The following is a 19,104-nucleotide window of genomic DNA, read 5'->3' on the forward strand; positions in this document are numbered from 1 at the left end:
TGGCTCTCATCCAGTTCACAATTGTGAAAAGGATTGCACTTGTTAGATCTCGGGAGAGCACTCCGGCTCTTCTTTTCGCACACTGCGCCCCCGCGCTGTTCTGATGCGCTCTTTGTCCTTGTCACTGGCCAGCGTAAGGGGTCGCAGGCTTCCAAGTCAACCTTGGCTTGGTGGATCAAGGAACCGATTCTTGAAGCCTACCGTTCTTCTGGGCTTCCGATTCCTTTAGAGCTGAAGGCCCATTCTACCAGAGCCGCGGGGGCGTCCTGGGCATTGCGTCACCAGGCTACGGCTCAGCAGGTGTGTCAGGCAGCTACCTGGTCGAGTCTGCACACCTTCACGAAACACTATCAGGTTCATGCCTATGCTGTGGCAGATGCCAGCCTAGGTAGGCGAGTCCTTCAGGAGGCGGTTACTCACCTGTAAGAGAGGGCCGTTTTTTCGGCTCTTTTTATCGAGGTATTCTTTTACCCACCCAGGGACTGCTTTTGGACATCCCAATTGTCTGGGTCTCCCAATGGAGCGACAAAGAAGAAGGGAATTTTGTTTACTTACCGTAAATTCCTTTTCTTCTAGCTCCTATTGGGAGACCCAGCACCCGCCCCTGTTCCCTTCGGGCTGTTGTTCTTTTGTGTACACATGTTGTTCATGTTGAATTGTTCTTTTGGTTCATGGTTCAGTTCTCCGAACATCCTTCGGATTGAATTTACCTTAGACCAATTTATAAGTTCCTCCTTCCTGCTTTGGCACCAAAACTGATGGGCCCGTGATGCACGGGAGGGTGTATAGGCAGAGGGGAGAGGTTACACTTTTTAAAGTGTAATACTTTGTGTGGCCTCCGGAGGCAGTAGCTATACACCCCAATTGTCTGGGTCTCCCAATAGGAGCTAGAAGAAAAGGAATTTACGGTAAGTAAACAAAATTCCCTTCTTTTTTATTTACTTTTGCCTCACTTGCGGACTTGAACTTGAATGATTTTGTCCTCTCATATAATCAGGGGTACAGGGGAGAGGTACTAAGGAACAAGAAAAGCGCAATAGAGTGATACCATAAAACAATTGTGTATAGATAAGTGATGTGTATTCACCAGATTTAGTTGTGTGTCACACAAGAACTTTAGAGAATATCAGCTGCTGTAGGTCACACGAGGGATGAAGCAGAGAGTTGTAGGAAATATACGTGACTTGTAACTATGCTACTGGAAATATCTGGTCAAAAGAATACAGGATGCACAAGATGATTCTTTTGGTTTATTTTCTATGTGTTTCAACGTATTCCATTCTCTTCATCAGGAAAAATACACAGTACATACCCACAGTGAAGCATAGTGGAAGCAGCAGCTGCAACTGGGTTTTAGTGAAGGTGGAGGGAATTTTGAAGAATTCCAAATATTAGACAATTTTCCAAGAACATTTTCAGGCCTCTGCTGCTAAAAATATGAAGCTGAAGAGGAATGTCATATTTCAGACCTTCACAAACCAACAGTAGTTATACTGAGAATAAATTACACAGGTGGACTCCATTTACTAATTATCTGACTAATAAAGGCAATTGGTCACTCAAGGATTTTATTTAAGGTTATGAGACTGAATACAAATGCATGTCACAATGAACTTCCCAATTTTCAGATTTATATTTTTTAAATATTTGGAAAATGTATCACTTCCATTATACTTCACAAACACTTGTTACTTTGTGTTACTAAATCACATAAAATTCCAATAAAATAAATTTAAATTTGTGGGTGTAACGCGAAAAAATGTGGGAAAAGTTCACACTGTAGTGTAATATGTATTATGTGCATCACAAGGGCATATTTACAATTTTCACTTTGTAACATATGTTGCATGCTAATATCTGTATAACACTTGGGGGATCAAAATACAACTATAAATGAATTTCCCTAGAGGTATATTTCCAAAATCGGGTCATTTTTTTGAGGATTCAGATGCCTTGGGGCTCTGTAAATGCCTATTAGAATCTACCGTATTTTCCAGATTGTAATACACACTTTTTCCCCCCTAAAACTGGGGGGAAATGGGGGCGTGTCTTGAAATCCAGATATGGTTTACTGGGGTGGCGGTGGTGGAGTTGGGTCATAGGAGGCAGGGTTGATGATACTGAGGGGTCAGAGGAGCAGTGGAGCGGCTCAGGAGGGTAACAGGACGTGCTTGGTGGTGTCGCGGTGGCGGGCACCATTGATCTGCCGACGGGCTGCAGGGGTGTCACTGCAGTGGAGCGACTCAGGAGGGTCACTGGAGTGTCTTGACGGCCGGTGAACTGAGCTGACTACGGGCTCCATTGAATCACCCACGGTTAACACAATGGCCTTCAAGAAAATGGCCGTTGAGGTGCCACGTGCGCAGATTGACGTGATTGACTTCAAGAAATTCACCGCAGAGTTCTATCTGAGCATGCGTCACCTCCATGTCCATTTTCTTGAAGTCTATCTCGTCAACCGAGGATGATTCAATGGATTCTGCAGTTAGATCAATAACACCCGCCGCCGAGACATCAAGGCAGATCAATGATGCCCGCCATCATGACACCACTGAGCCCACAGTATCGCCAACCCTCCTGAACTGCAACACCCCCTCTTCCGAGCCCGCAGCATTGCTCTGCTTCCTGTGACCTTCCAGAGCCGCTCCACCACTACTGCTGCCCCCTCATGAACATTAGGATTAAGATGCCCTAAGATTATAAGATGGACCCTTTTTTAAAATTAAAAAATATTTTTTCCTATTTTCCGTCTCCAAATTTGAGGTGCGACTTATAATCCGGTGTGTCTTATAAAATGAAAAATACGGCATTTCAGGAAAATCTGTCCATCAACCATTAGTTTTTCTACTGCATTTGAGTAACAAATTGTAGGAACTCTTTATCCTGTTACCCCTTGTGACATTGAAAAATTTGAAAATGTTTGGCTATAACAACATTTTAGTGGACAATCGCAAGGTTTTTTTTTTTACAACCCAGTGCTAAAAAATTCTGTGAAAGCATATATGGGTTCCAAATACTTACCAAACCCATAGATGAATTTCTTGAGGGGTGTAGTTTTCAAAATGGACTATATAAGATGAATGTTTCTGCTTTTGACACTTCAGTAGCTATGCGCAGCATACAAACTATTTCAACCAAATTTGCCCTTCAAAAATGAAATAGCACACCTTCACTTCAGAGCTCCGACATGTCCCCAAATAGTAGTTTCTGACCATATATGAGGTATCACCACATTTGTCACAAAGTGCATGACTGATTGGTCCATTTTCTCCTATTACCTCTAATGTAAAGCAAAAATTGAGTTCTAAAGCAATATTTTTTTTTCACACAGCAGTCCTCAATATCGAGGGAGGCCACTTAAATAATATATAGAATAGCAATTTTAAGAGGCTAAAATATAACTTTTAATCCTGTTGCAATAAAAGCCTAGATCAGGTACATGAGTAGAGTTGAGCGAGGTTCGCCAATTTCATGTTCGAGTGATTTTGGGGGGTGCTCGACATCGAACTCGAACGCTTTGCTAAAAGCTCGACAGTTCGAGTTGCGTTCGAGAACGGTTCGATCACCAAAAGCGTGGCTTTTTACAGCTACAGTGTGCAGGGAGCCATCACTGGCAGCCTGCGGAAAGCTGGTAACCAAGGTAAATATCGGGTATCCAAGCAAAGCGCTTTGCTTAGTAACCCGATGTTTACTCTGGCTACGTGTGCAAAAATCCCCGAAAGCCACACAGAAGCACTTGCGTGTGACTTCCATTGGATGCCGCTGCAGTCTGTATCCCACTCCAGCTCCAGCCCCGCGGCTGCCCGCTCAGCAGTGTCCGCAGCTGCCCGCGACTGCTGTCACTGCAGTGTCAACATATGCCCGCACTGTACGGTGTCCGCAGCTGCTGTCACTGCAGTGTCAGCATATGCCCACACTGCACAGTGTCCGCGGCTGCTGTCACTGCAGTGTCAGCATATGCCCGCACTGTACGGTGCCCGCGGTTGCTGTCACTGCAGTGTCACCATATGCCCGCACTGTACAGTGCCCGCGGCTGCTGTCACTGCAGTGTCAGCATATGCCCGCACTGTACAGTGTCCGCGGCTGCTGTCACTGCAGTGTCAGCATATGCCCGCACTGTACGGTGTCCGCGGCTGTGACAGCTCTGCTATCAGGAGTGCAGCGATCACCGCAGGTAATGTACCTCGCTATCCTTCTGACAGCAGCACTTGTCATGCCCTGCAGTGACCTGGGCTGACCTATTGATGTTAGCTCAGGTCACTGCATTGCTCTCCGAGCCAATATGCAACATTCTGTTCTTCATTGACTGGGACATTGACTATGGTATGGATCATCATGGGAACCCCTTGGATTACACCAGACCTGGATTTGTTTTTCTTTCTAATAAATTGGTGAAAGAGGGAATGTTTTGGGGAGTGTTTTTTCAAATAAAAATGTGTTTGTCCTCTATTTTTTTTTTTATTGCTGACTAGGTTGGTGATGTCGGATATCTGATAAACGCTTGACATCACGAACCCCAGGGCTTGATGCCAGGTGACATTACACATCTGGTATTAACCCCATATATGACCCCGTTTGCCACTGCACCAGGGCAACGAGATGAGCTTAAGGGAAGCACCAGGATTGGCGCATCTAATGGATGCGCCACTTCTGGGGCGGCTGCAGCCTGCTATTTTTAGGCTGGGGAGAGTACAATAACCATGGACCACCCTAGTCTGAGAATATCAGACGCCAGCTGTCCGCTTTACTTTGGCTGGTGATCCAACTTTGGGGGGACCCCAACGTGTTTTTTTTTTTAAATTATTTATTTAATTTAAAATAACAGCATGGGGTGCCCTCAGTTTTGGATTACCAGCCAAGGTGACGCTACCAGCTGTGGTCTGCAGACTACTGCCGTCTGCTTTACCCTAGCTGGCTATCAAAAATAGGGGGAACCCCACATCATTTTTTTTTTAAATTTATTTATTTTTTTGGCTAAATACAAGGCTAAGCACCCCTTAGTGCCACATGAAAGGCATCAAAGGGTGCAAAATTACAAAATGCAGGAGAGTGGGACATTATGTGTCTTTCTGCCATTATAATGACAGAAAAGACTGATATGAAGTGTACAAGCACAGGAAAATCACCAGAGTGCTCTACGCTGTGAAAAGCAGTAGAAAATGGCACTGGAGTGAACATGTGACCGCCTCATGTAGGTTGAAGCTATGGATCCTGGGTAAATTTATGTATTTTCCCTCCTTCAGTTTTTTTGCAGTATGCAAACCCCATTTATTACCCCGTTTGCCACTGCACCAGGGCACGGGATGAACTGGGGTAAAGCGTCAGGATTGGCGCTATTTTTAGGCTGTGAAGGGCCAATAACTATGGACCTTTTCCCCCTGAGAATACCAGACCACAGCTGTCCGCTTTACCGTGGCTGGTGATCCAATTTGGGGGGGACCCTACTTTTTTTTGTAATTATTATTATTTATAAAATAATTATAAAAAAGAGCCTGGGGTGACCTCCACATTGGATCACCAACCACGGTAAAGCTGCTAGCTGTGGTTTTCAGGCTACAGCCGTCTGCTTTACCCTAGCTGGCTATCAAAAATGGGGGGACCCCACGTCATTTTTTTTTTTTTTAAACTATTTTTTTAAATAAAAAAAATTAATGGGCTTCCCTGTATTTTGATTGCCAGCCAAGGTAACGCCAGGCAGATGGGGGTGGCAACCCGTAGCTGTCTGCTTTATCTGCGCTGAGAATCAAAAATATCGCGGAGCACTACGTCATTTTTTTTAATGATTTATTTTTACAGCACTGTAATCTCAGGCAATCAAAATACAGGGTAGCCCATTTTTTTTTAGTTATTTAAATAAATAATTAAAAAAAAATATATATGGGCTCCTGCTGCATTTTTCGTATTGCTAGCTAAGGGTAATCCAAGCAGCTACTGGCTGCTAATCCACATTGCTTGATGTTACCTTCACTGGCAATGGAAAATCCAGGGAAGCATTTTTTATTTTTTTTGCCAAAAAACTACAAAAAAATGACGTGAGCTTCGCCATATTTTTGTATGCTAGCAAGGTACTGCAGGCAGGTACGGCTGCCCCCAACCCCCAGCTGCCTATTTGTACCCGGCTGGGAACTAAAAATATAGGGAAGCCCTTTTTTTAATTATTTCATGAATTTCATGAAATTATTAAAATAAAAAACGACGTAGGCTTCGCCCCATTTTTGTGTCCAGCCAGGTACAACTAGGCAGCTGGGGATTGGAATCCGCAGCACAGCTTAGCCCGAGGTTTCTGGGTCCCTCTGCTGCGAATTGCAGTCCGCAGCCGCCCCAGAAAATGGCGCTCTCATAGAAGCGCCATCATCTGGCGTTGTATCCAACTCTTCCAGCTGCCCTGGTGATAGTGACTCGCTGGGTAATAATGAGTTAATACTAGCTTTGTTTTACTAGCTAGTATTAAGCCAGAGATTCTTAATCTCAGGCAAGTTTGACCCGGCCATTAAGAATCTCCAATAAAGGATTAAAAAAAAAAGACACCACACAGAGAAAAAATACTTTAATAGAAATAAATACACAGACACACTTAGAGACTCCATGTTTATTACTCCCTCGCATTCCCTCCACGATCCTGCTCTTCTGTCTTCTTTCTCCTTCAACCCATGCAGCTCTGCTACGTCAGACAGCACTGCATGGGAGGAGGACACTGCTGCTCCGTGCAGAAATCACTCAGTGAGAGTGACCACAGGCTGCCGACTGTAAGCGGTGACATCACCGCTGACAGACGGGTTACCAAAGCAACGGTGCTCCGATCACGTGATTCCCAGTGCCGCTGCGTGCTGTAAGCAGTGACGTCACCGCTTACAGACGGGTTACCATAACAACGGTGCTCCGATCACGTGATTCCCGATGCCGCTATTTACCGGCTGTGACAGCTAGTCCCTGAATGTGGCTGACTCTGTAAAGAGCGTCCACATGCAGGAACGGGGAGTCAACCATGTACCAGAGCATTTCGCCGGTACACGGACATGCTCAAACGAGCACCGCGTATAAAATAAAATAGTATTCCTTAACCCTGCCATATACCCAAACAGTAATTTCTGAAAATACATACAGAGTATCATTAGATGTAGGATAAAGGGCATAACAAACTGTGGAGTCAATTTTTTCTTATTGCTCCTTAGGAAATTTCAAAATTTGTAATTAAAGCAACATTTTGTGAGTGCAAGTACCTTTAGAGAACTGTCCAAATAGTGAGAAATTGAAAAGTCGTACTTTAGAAGACTTCAGACTCCGCTTAACCCCTTCAGCACCTGGCGATTTTCCATTTTTCATTTTTATTTTTCTCCCTTCCTTCCAAGAGCTATACCTTTTTTAATTTTTCTGCCAATATAGCCATATGAGGGCTTGTTTTTTGCGGGACGACTTATACTTATGAACTATACCAATTATTCTGCCACTTATTTTACTGGAAATAGAGAAAAAAGTTATAAGTGCCATGAAATTGCAAAAAAAATGCAATTCCACAATTGTTTTTGAGTTTTTTATTTACCATATGCACTATATAGTAAAACTAACATGTTGTAACATCCTGGAGGTGGATTCACGGGACCGTGCACCGGACTCCCCCAGAGAGGCAACCTGGAGCTAACCCCTATACAGGGACTGTCCGGTCACCCCACCAGAGGGCCTAAATGCACGGCAGCCGGAACACTGGGAGTACGGAGTACGGGTCCTACAGAAGTCTGTACAGGAGATGACTAATAGTCCAACAGGAACCGTAGGCAGGACAGATGACTGGAACCAAGTACAGGTGCCGAGTAGTAACTGCAGACGGGGACCGGATCCTGCGGGACGTGCAGGTTGAAGCATCCAGGTGAAATCCAGGTGACGGGTTCAGGCTGACGGGACATGGCGGGATCCTCAGCAATCAGTCACCGAGACACTTCCTGGGACATCAGCAACCTTGGACCAGGTCAGGACGGCAGACGGACTCTGCGGAGGTGACAGTGTTAGTCAGGGTACAAAATACAGAGGGACCTGAACACCTAGCTCCGTGAACACGTTGAACAGGCACCGTCCACATGAAAAAGGAAGTCTTATATACCCTGTACCTGAAATCACCCATATCCTGTTCCCGGGACGCTGGCCCTTTAAGAAGAGGTGCATAGTTTTATTTTTGTTTATGTGGTAAACAAAAATTCAGAAATTTGTAAAAAAAAAGATTTATGCTTTTGTCGCCATTTTTCAAGACCCGTACCATTCTCATTTTTTAGGATCTGAGGCTGTATTGGGTTTATTTTTTGCGTACTGAGATGATGTCTTTAACTATACCGTTTTTGAGTAGATAGGATGTTTTCATTGCTTTTTTTTGCCTTTTATTGCAAAGTTGCGGCAACCAAAAAAACCTTATTTCTGGCATTTTGATTTTTTTTCTTGTTATGTCCTTTACCAATCCATTAATTTATTTTATATTTATATTGATGGATTGGGTATTTCTGAAAGCGGAAATACCCAATATGTGTATTTTTTTTAATTGTTTTATTTTCAATAGGACAAAAGGCGGGGGATTTGAACGTTTGTGTTTTTTGTATTTTTTTCATTTTTTTATGTTTTTTACATTTTTTTATTGTTTTACCAGTGCAATTTGGTGGCTTGAAGCTCATACACTCTGATCGCTTTTGCTATACCAAGCAATGCTCAGCACTGCTCTGAACAACAGAAATGCTGATCTCCTGTGACAACCATGACAACCCATCGGCACCCCGTGATCACGGGGCCGCCGATGGTGGTGGAAAATGGGGCGTTCCTTGTTGGAGATTGACGTGTGTGTGGATCTCCGATTCACCGGCTAATCAGATCATTCGACGTGTGGGGAAACATGCGGCTTGCTGCGCAAGCCCGCATGAAAGAGATAGATACGTCCTAGGATGTGCTGGTACACCATAGCTCGTGAAGAGGTTATATTACAATGTATGTACAGTTGTGCTCAAAAGTTTACATATCCTGGCAGAATTTTTGCTTTCTTAGTTTTTTTTCTTAGAATATGAATGATAACACGAAATCTTTTTTTCCATTCATGGTTCGTGGTTGGGTGAAGCCATTTATTGTCAAACTATTGTGTTTTCTCTTTTTAAATCATAATTTCAATCAAAAACATCCAAATGACTCTGATTAAAAATTCACATACCCTGGTGATTTTGGCCTGATAACATGCACAGAAGTTGACACAAATGGTTTTGAATGGCTAATAGGTCACAGGTGAGGATGTTACCTTTATTTGCTAGTAATCAGTGTGTGTGCATAAAAGCTGAGTGAGTTTCTGGGATTCAGACAGACTCTTGCATCTTTCATCCAGTCACTGACATTTCTGGATTGTGAGTCATGGGGAAATTGCAAGAATTGTCAATGGATCTATGGGAAAAGATAGTTGAACTGTATAAAACAGGAAAGGGATACAAAAAGATATCCAAGGAATTTATAATGCCAGTCAGCAGTGTTAAAACTGTGATTAACAAATGGAAAATCAGGGGCTCTGTAAAAAACAAACCATGATCAGGTAGACCAACAAAAATTTTGTCAACAACTGCCAGGAAAATTGTTCGGGATGCAAAGAAAAACCCACAAATAACATCAGCTGAAATACATGGCTCACTGAAAACTATTGCTGACGCTGTTTCAAGACGCACAATAAGGAGGCACTTGAAGAAAAATGGGCTGCGTGGTCGAGTTGCCAGAAGAAAGCCATTACTGCACAAATGCCACAAAGTATCTCGCCTACAATACTCCAAACAGCACAGAGACAAGCCTCCAAATTTCTCAAACAAGGTAATTTGGAGTTATGTGAACAAAATCTGACTTTTTGGCTCAAATCATAAACGTTACATTTGGAGAGGTGTCAACAAGGCCTATGAAGAAAGGAACACCATTCCTACTGTAAAGCATGGAGGTGAATTTCTGATGATGTGGTGATGTGTGAGATACAAAGGCACAGGAAAGTTGAAGGAAAGATGAACGCAGCATGTTATTAGCAAATCCTGGAGGCAAATTTACATTCATCAGCCCGGAAGCTGCACAAGGAACATAATAGGACGTTCCTACATGACAACAATCAAAAACAGAAGGCCAAGTCGACCTGTCATTGGCTACAGCAGAACAAAGTGAAGGTTCTGGAGTGGCCATCTCAGTCTCCTGACCTCAATATCATTGAGCCACTCTGGGGAGAACTCAAGCCCATGGTTTATGCAAGAAAGCCCAGAAAGTTACAGGAACTGGAGGCTTTTTGCCAAGAAGAATGGGCAGCTTTAACATCTAAAAAAATAAAGAGCTTCATCCACAACTACCAGAAAAGACTTCAAGCTGTCATTGATGTTATAGGGGGAACAGTACGATCAATATGATCAGCATCATTTTGATGTTTTTGGTTGTCATCATAATTTATAAAGAAAAAACACAGTAGATTGACAATAAATGGCTTCACCCAACCACTAAACATGAGTGGAAAAAAGATTTTCTGTTATCATTCATATTTTATGAAAAAAAGCAAAAATCAACTGGGGTATGTAAAATTTGAGCACAACTCTATGTATATGTATATGTGTGTGTGTGTGTGTGTGTGTGTGTGTGATATATATATATAATACAGTACAGGCCAAAAGTTTGGTCACACCTTCTCATTCAAAGAGTTTTCTTTATTTTCATGACTCTGAAAATTGTAGATTCACATTGAAGGCATCAAGACTATGAATTAACACATGTGGAATGAAATACTTAACAAAAAAGTGTGAAACAACTGATAATATGTCTTATATTCTAGATTCTTCAAAGTAGCCACCTTTTGCTTTCATTACTACTTTGCACACTCTTGGCATTCTCTTGATGAGCTTCAAGAGGTAGTCACCGGAAATAGTCTTCAAACAGTCTTGAAGGAGTTCCCAGAGGTGTTTAGCACTTGTTGGCCCTTTTGCCTTCACTCTGCGGTCCAGCTCACCCCAAACCATCTTGATTGGGTTCAGGTCTGGTGACTGTGGAGGCCAAGTCATCTGGCATAGCACCCCATCACTTTCCTTCTTAGTCAAATAGCCCTTACACAGCCTGCAGGTGTATTTGTTGTCATTGTCCTGTTAAAAACTAAATGATGGTCCAATTAAACGCAAACCGGATGGAATAGCATACAGCTGCAAAATGCTGTAGTAGCCATGCTGGTTCAGTATGCCTTCAATTTTGAATAAATCCCCAACAGTGTCACCAGCAAAGCACGCCCACACCATTAAACCTCCTCCTCCATGCTTCATGGTGGGAACTAGGCATGTGGAGTCCATCCGTTCATCTTTTCGGCATCGCACAAAGACACGGTGGTTGGATCCAAAGATCTCAAATTTGGACTCATCTGACCAAAGCACAGATTTCCACTGGTCTAATGTCCATTCCTTGTGTCCTTTGGCCCAACAAGTCTTTTCTGCTTGTTTTCTGTCCTTAGCAGTGGTTTCCTAGCAGCTATTTTACCATGAAGGCCTGCTGCACAAAGTCTCCTTTTAACAGTTGTTCTAGAAATGTGTCTGCTGCTAGAACTCTGTGTGGCATTGACCTGGTCTCTAATCTGAGCTGCTGTTAACCTACGATTTCTGAGGCTGATGACTCAGATAAACTTATCCTCCGCAGCAGAGGTGACTCTTGGTCTTCCTTACCTGGGGCGGTCCTCATGTGAGCCAGATTCTTTGTAGCATTTGAAGGGTTTTGCCACTGCACTTGGGGACACTTTCAAAATTTTCCCAATTTTTCAGACTGACTGACCTTCATTTCTTAAAGTAATGATGGCTACTCATTTTTCTTTACTTAGCTGCCTTTTTCTTGCCATAATACAAATTCTAACAGTTTATTCATTTACTCAGTACGCCAGCTGTGTATCCACCAGACTTCTGCACAACCCAACTGATGGTCCCAACCCCATTTATAAGGCAAGAAATCCCACTTATTAAATCTGACAGGGCACACCTGTGAAGTGAAAACCATTTCCGGTGACTTCCTCTTGAAGCTCATCAAGAGAATGCCAAGAGTATGCAAAGCAGTAATCAAAGCAAAAGGAGGCTACTTTGAAGAACCTAGAATATAAGACATATTTTCAGTTGTTTCACACTTTTTTGTTAAGTATTTTATTCCACGTGTTAATTCATAGTTTTGATGCCTTCAATGTGAATCTACAATTTTTAGAGTCATGAAAATAAAGAAAACTCTTTGAATGAGAAGATGTGTCCAAACGTTTGGTCTGTACTGTATAATATACCAGTTAATTGTATGTATTATTTACATCTTCAAACCAAACAGATGGATTTGGAACTGTACATTACCTAGGCCAAAAACTACTACTCCAGCAGGATACAGCTAAGCCCCGACTAGATAATATTTTTTTATATTATATATAGTGTAGGGACCTACAAGCATGAGGATCCTATGACGAGGGTTGTAGGCTTCCATCTTATGGCCATAACACCAACTAAAAACCTCATATTTTTTTGTACAGGATACAGATAGGCCTCTTTTTGTTAGGCCTTGCATATTAGAGTTCCTGTCCCTGTATGATGCACAGATGGAATACGGGTTGGCAGCCCACCTGATCTAATAATATGGGTGTCGCCTAATAGGCTACGGGTTTGTGACTGTGCATCTGCAACTTTGAACAGCGCTCTATGCAAGCCATTTTACCTTCCAGCAATCGTCTCCTCCATATTTTGGAAGAGTGTGTGTGATTTTTTTTTCCTCCTGCACCTGTGATGCCTCCACCTTGTGGGGGCTTAGCTGTATCCTGCTGGAGTAATAGTTTTTAGCCTAGGTAATGTACAGCTGCAGTTCCATCTTTGCTGTAAGTAATGATATTTATTCCTCTTTCTTGTTGCTTTTTTATATTCAAACCAAACAGGAAAAAAAAAAGCGATTAAAGACAAGGGTGTATGTTCTATGGATCGAAACGCATTTAATGATTAAAGATCCAGAAAACATACATCCTTATCTTCACTCTGTGGCAGCACCCAGGAATCAACTTTTTTTTTCCTGTTTGGTTTGAATACGTGTCTTCCCACTGGTGTGGGTCAGTGGTCGGAGCAGCAGCACTTCATTCTTACAAGTGTGGAGTGTACTATGTCACAACCCAGGCAGGTGAGAATATACAATCCCTTGCTCTCTGTTATACTATATATATACTATATATACTATCTTTTTCTTTTCACTATTATGTACATCTGTCAGTATAATAAATATAATGTACTTGGAGAGAATTCTAATTTTACTAAATGTACTCTGCTCTTTTCTAAAGACAAATGGACGGCCCCTTGAAATGGCGGTGGATGTTGGCTGTGGGACTGGACGTTACACTTTACCTTTAGCTCCTCACTTCAAGAAGGTCCTGGGACTAGACATCAGTGACTCCCAAATAAGTGTGGCTAATCAAGTGGCCTTGGCAAACAATGTGTCATACATGTGAGTACTGAACTGGATTTCCTAATAATGCTCTTATTACGAGAGGTTTAGATTGCATAAGTGACACTAACAATCGTCTGTCCTCTATAGGGTGGCTGCAGCTGAGAATTTGCCCTTGAAGGATGCTTCTGTGGATCTGGTACATGCTAGTCTAGCCACTCATTGGTTTACTATAGACAAGTTTGTTAAAGAGGCAGTCCGAGTACTGAAGACAGGAGGATGCTTTGCTACCCACGCTTTTTTCCCATTTTTTGTGCTTGAATACAAACATTTGTCATACGACCTAACTGGAGTAATGAAAGAGGTAACTTACTGACTTAGTTTAGATATAATGTAGGTAGCATTTATACCCTTAGCCTTTTTAAATAGTATAGTCTATGTTACGACAATTTATTAAAAAAAAAAAAAACATGAAGATCTGAAATAGTCAAAGGAATATGACAAAGTCCACAAATGGGAATCTGAAAGACATAAAAAGAGAGAGGTAGAAAAATAAAAATTAGAGACTGTCCCTCAATCACTAGATACCTATTTTAAAAAATCCCCGGAGCTCTGATGTCCATGGTGTTCCCACGATATCCACGGATTCTGTAGAACAGCCTGAAGCCTTGTTCTGAGGCTGGACTCACACGAGCGTATGGCATCCAATGCGAGAGCATCAGATGCGATATGCTAATGACCCCCCGGCTCAGGCTCTGCTGCGAGCGTGAGCCGAGTGTCATGTGACTGTAACCCGATCTTGCGATCAGGTCACAGCTGTGAAGCTGAGTGCGTGAGCTGCGGAGGAGAGGGAGGGGTTAATCCTCCCATCTCCTCCATTGTCAGTCTGTGCGTATATCGCACAGCACTGGGATAACATCCGAGTGCAGTCCGATGTATCTCTAGCATACATTCACTTGAATGGGTGCGAGAGATACGGCTGTAGCAGAAAATCACAGCATGCTGCCGCTTTTCTCGCATCTAGAATCTGGATGCGATAAAAGCTGCCCAACTGCTCGCACTCATTGCCTAACATTGGTCAGAGTACAATGCGAGATTTTCTCGCATTGCACTCGTCCGATTTTCACGCTCATGTGAGCGTACCCTGAGAATGATACTTTGTAAGTCACTACCAGTCAGGCTGCGCTCTGCAATATCTGGTGAATGTGCAGAGCGCAGCTTGCACAGGAATGACCTATGAAGCGTCATTGTCAGAATGAGGTTCCATATAGGTTGTGCTACAGAATCGGTGGATGTCGTGACTCGTGAGAAAGCAATTAACTACATTGGAGCTGCAGGGATTTTTTTTTAAATAATAAATTGGTGAACGAGGGACTGTCTCTTGTTTTTATTTCTTTATCGCTCTATTTTTGTCTTTTAAAGGAGTTGTCCGACATGAACTCCAAAAAATGTTTTAAGCTAATCTGTGCTGTATTGTCATATAAAACATACCTACATTATTTTTTTGGGTTTTCTAACTTTTGTTCCTCTTTAATTATCCCTTTATTCTCTGCAGCTCTTTGTTTACATGCAGCTCAAGCAAACATGGCATCTACCTGTGCCGAACCTCACAGTCAGAGCTGGCCGCGACCCCTGCACACTCATTGGCTGTCAGTATTCTTCTCAACACTGATCTCTCATCGCCCCAGCAAAGATGGGCATATTAGTACATGATATGTGATGTGGATGTGAGGTGCTTGTGCTGATGAGATATCACTGCTTTGTATTTCCATTCATTGGTAGTACAGAGCAGTGATCCTGCTTCTCTCACCTGTTACAGCACTATCACCTCACATCCACCGCACATATAATGTAGTAATGTGCCTATCCCTGTCCCCATACTATAGTAATGTGCCCATCCCTGTCCCCATACTATAGTAATGTCCCCATAATTTAGTATTGTGCCCCATCTTATATTAATGTGCCCATCTTATAGTAATGTGCCCCATCCTTCTGCACATCCTGTAGTAATGGCCCCTTTCCTGCTCCTCTTTTTATAGCAATGCTCTGTCCTGTAGAATTGCCCCTTAGTCTGCCAGTCTTCACACACACAAAAAACACAAATACAAATCCTCCTCACCTCTCCTCGTTCCCTCGGTGTCCTGTCTGTCTCTTACGGTCACAGTCCCCTCCTTGTTAATCGAGATCTGTGCAGTCAGCGTGTCGCGGGCGGAGGAGGGGACGCTGCGCTCTCCCACTGCTCGGGTCCGGCTGCCGCTGCTGCTGCGGCCTGCTGCTGCTCGGTGGTTCGAGCGATGGGCCGGATCCCGGGGGCTCGAGCGGCGCTCCTTGCCCGTGAGTGAAAGGGGTTTGGTTGTTGGGATAGTTTATTGTCCGTGACGCCACCCACGGTTGTGGTGATTGAGTGGACACCACCGCTGCTCTGTCTGGGGAGCCCGGGAGTGATGGTATGGAGCAGCCAGTTGTTGATTTGCCCCTCCGTGGGTAGGGGGTTTGTTGGTCCCGGGGCCCAGTGATGGGGTTGGGACGGTGGACAGGCGGGTATGGGGCCTGTGGAGGTGCAGGGGCAGCGCTGTGCCGCACGGCACGAAGGTACTCACTCAGCCAGTAAACACGACACAGTTCTCGGTAAACAAACGGCTGGTTGGACGGGTCCCTCGGACGGTTACGGTGCTGATGTTCCCTGCAGTTAGCGGTGACGGTCTCTTCCCTGCACCTATGTATAGTCTTTTGGTAGCGATGGATTCCCACCGGTAACCCGCTCCCCGACCTGGATATGAGCCGGAGGAGCCCTCTCTTGCCCGCAGGCGCTGGCCCTGGGAAACTGGTGCCTTGGCGGTGGCGGTGTCTCCCCTTAACGGTCGGACTGTTGCCTTCAATCGGGACTTGGTTGTTGGGAGACAGAGGTCCCCTTCACTGACGGATTTGGCAAAATTATGGCGACTCCTAGCCTTGCCGGGATCCGAAAGGCCCCTGCCCTGGTGCTGACTGTTCTTTGTATACCGCTCCGGTACAGCCGGGTCACCACCCGTCCACGGTCCTTTCGGCAACCTCTGAGCAATCTCTCCTGCAGACGGTCACCGCCGTCTGCCAACCTTGCTGTCTCAGTCCGGGGCACACACCCGGACCAACTTCAGGCTTCTTGCTGTCACTTTCTCTGTCACTACTCTCACTTTCAACTCTCCTCTTACTCTTCACTGTTTACTCCTTCACCTCCTAAACTGAACTCTCACTTACTAACTGCCTGGTTTTCCCGCCTCCAGGGCTGTGAACTCCTCGGTGGGCGGAGCCAACCACCTGGCCCACCCCCTGGTGTGGACATCAGCCCCTGCAGGAAGGCAACAAGGATTTACGTTTTGACCTAGGTGTACCTGCAGGGAATGTGGGGTGCATGTGGTGTTGTGACCTGTGACCCCTGGCTTGCCCAGGGCATCACAAGCGCTGTATATCAGATGTCAGATCTCCAGGCACTGTGCAGGGACTCCTCTATATGCAGCTTCTCCAGTGATCAGCTGCTGCCTCTGATTGGCCGGCGGATGATCATCGCTGTATACAGAGGCTCTGCAGGGTGCCCTGGAATCTGGCATCTGATACACAGCGCTGACTGCATGGGCTCCCAGCACAGGCCGCGTTCAGCAAGGGGCCCATTTACCTGCATGCTTCCAGCAGCATGGGTGCTGCATGTGTGTCGCCCACCTGCAGCGCTCGCCTCAGGGACACCACTCCACCTTCGGGGATGCCTCAGGGGCTCCACTTGTTGATATTTCTGGCCACAGGTATGTCAGTTTTATTTACATGAGGGTCGTGACGCCACTCACAGTTTGCGGTCAGGGTTATAGGTGACCGCCACTGCAGGTTTAACGAGCATCTGGGGCTGATGGAGTCTGCAGTCTGGTGGTATGGCCTCCCGTGAGTGAGGCTGGCCCCAGGGGCTCGGGTGTGTAGAACAACAGGTCCTAGAATAACTCGGTCACAGTCCAAGATGTTTTTCAACTTATTTACTCACTTTCAGATGTTTTTGTGAGGTAACCTGGGCGATGCTGAGATAAACCAGGAGAAACCAGGTATTCTTCAGGCTGGTCTAAGGGTAACCGTTAACTCGCCTTCCTAGCACTTCTTGTTTCGGATAACCCCTGACTTGAAGTAGCATGGGATTCATCCAGGGAAGTCGCTACTGCCTTTTCTCCCCTTTTTAGCCAGTTTGCTGGCAGCGTGGACCAAGGAAGATGGCTCCAGGCTCGATCCTCCTTATGGGCCCCCTCATTGCTGCTGATGCTCGGACTCAAATTGGTTGTTGTGGGACTTGTGGTTCCCCCCACAGGTTTAGCAGACCAAATAAATGGACATCTACTCTAGGGGCCTGTTCCCCGTGCGTGCCTAGTCACCAGGAGTCTCCGTACATGACCAGCTGACTTCCTCAGCATCTTTCTGTCCGACTTGCTGGTAACCGTTCTCCCCCGCTAACGGCTACTACACGTGCAGGGTCTGACTAGCATGTCAGTGCACGTCTGTCTCCAGCCACTTTCTGTGCTTCTCCACTTCAGACTGGCTAACTCCTCCTACTTTCCTGACAGCCACTGCCACCTTAGCTTCCAGCCCCCCTCCTACACCCCTAGATGAGATGTGGAGGACTGCCCCCTCTTGGGTCTGCCCAAGGGTCTCCTCTAAGGTGTGGGAGACCTGGTTGCTATGTGTCTGTGCGTACACACCCTATTCTGGCCTTCAGAATTACCTGGAAGTACTGTCCCAGCATGGGTGCAGTAAACAGTGGTGCCTGACCAGGTCAGGGGCGCCACACATGCAGCGTACAGGCAGCGAGACCCCTGCACTATGGAATGTGTGGGAGGGTGCAGGGAAGGGGGGCGGGGACGACACGCACTGTACCTTCCCAGCAAGGCAGGTACATGACGTCGCCTGTGCTGCCCGTCGACTAGGCAGGCGCACAAGCTCCTGCACTTGCCGTCGTGATATCACAGGAAGCAGCAAAATCACGGTAGGAGCGGTCACATGACCGCTCTGAGTCAGGGGAAAGGGGCTGACAGCAGGGCAGGTAGGTAGTCATTATCTACTTACCTGCCCCAATGTAGCCCAATAGTGTAATAACAAGAAAAAGTCAAAATAAGCCGGATAACCCCTTTAAGGTTCCCATTTGTGGACTATGTCAGATTCCTTGAACTACTCTGGTTCTTCATGGATTTTTTTTTTTGTTTTTTTTAATGGTGAACCAGGGCTGACATTACACAGCTGACATCAACCCCCAAACATATTACTGATTGACACCGCACCAGGGCAATCAGAAATAGCTGCTGGTGAAACGCCAGAATGAACGCATCTAATGTGATACACTATTTCTGGTATTTTTTGGCTGAGAAGGGACAAATAACTGTGGGCCTTCCCAGCCTACTAATGCCAGCCCACAGCTGTCGGCTGGCATTAGTTGGTTATCAAAAATAGGGGAGACCCCAAGTCAGTTTTTTCAAATTATTTATTTATTATGTTAAACAAGGCTAAAAATACCGATTTGTGCCACATAAAAGGCACTAAAGGGTGCAAGCGTACAAACCCTACTCTAATCTAAGCTCTCCCTTGTAGATCAACCCTCTCTAAACTGCTTCTAGAGGACAGTATGTCAGGCTCCAGTTCTTATATATAAACTGGTGACACAATGTGGTCGGCCAATCACAGTAATGCCAGTAGCCAACA

General features: G+C 45.0%; 1 protein-coding gene across 2 annotated transcripts in view; it reads left to right on the top strand.

Annotated features, from left to right (window-relative positions):
- LOC142245128 (putative methyltransferase DDB_G0268948) overlaps positions 1 to 19,104 on the top strand; it is a 108,353-nt gene that overhangs the window by 48,113 nt on the left and 41,136 nt on the right. For both annotated transcript variants that reach the window (XM_075317485.1, XM_075317486.1), the window contains exons 3-4: positions 13,298 to 13,461; positions 13,552 to 13,765. In XM_075317485.1, coding sequence (XP_075173600.1) covers positions 13,298 to 13,461; positions 13,552 to 13,765 — 378 coding nt within the window. The remainder of the gene's footprint in view (positions 1 to 13,297; positions 13,462 to 13,551; positions 13,766 to 19,104) is intronic.

This window comes from Anomaloglossus baeobatrachus, chromosome 7, assembly GCF_048569485.1.
Source record: "Anomaloglossus baeobatrachus isolate aAnoBae1 chromosome 7, aAnoBae1.hap1, whole genome shotgun sequence".
NCBI classification, from domain to species: Eukaryota; Metazoa; Chordata; class Amphibia; order Anura; family Aromobatidae; genus Anomaloglossus; species Anomaloglossus baeobatrachus.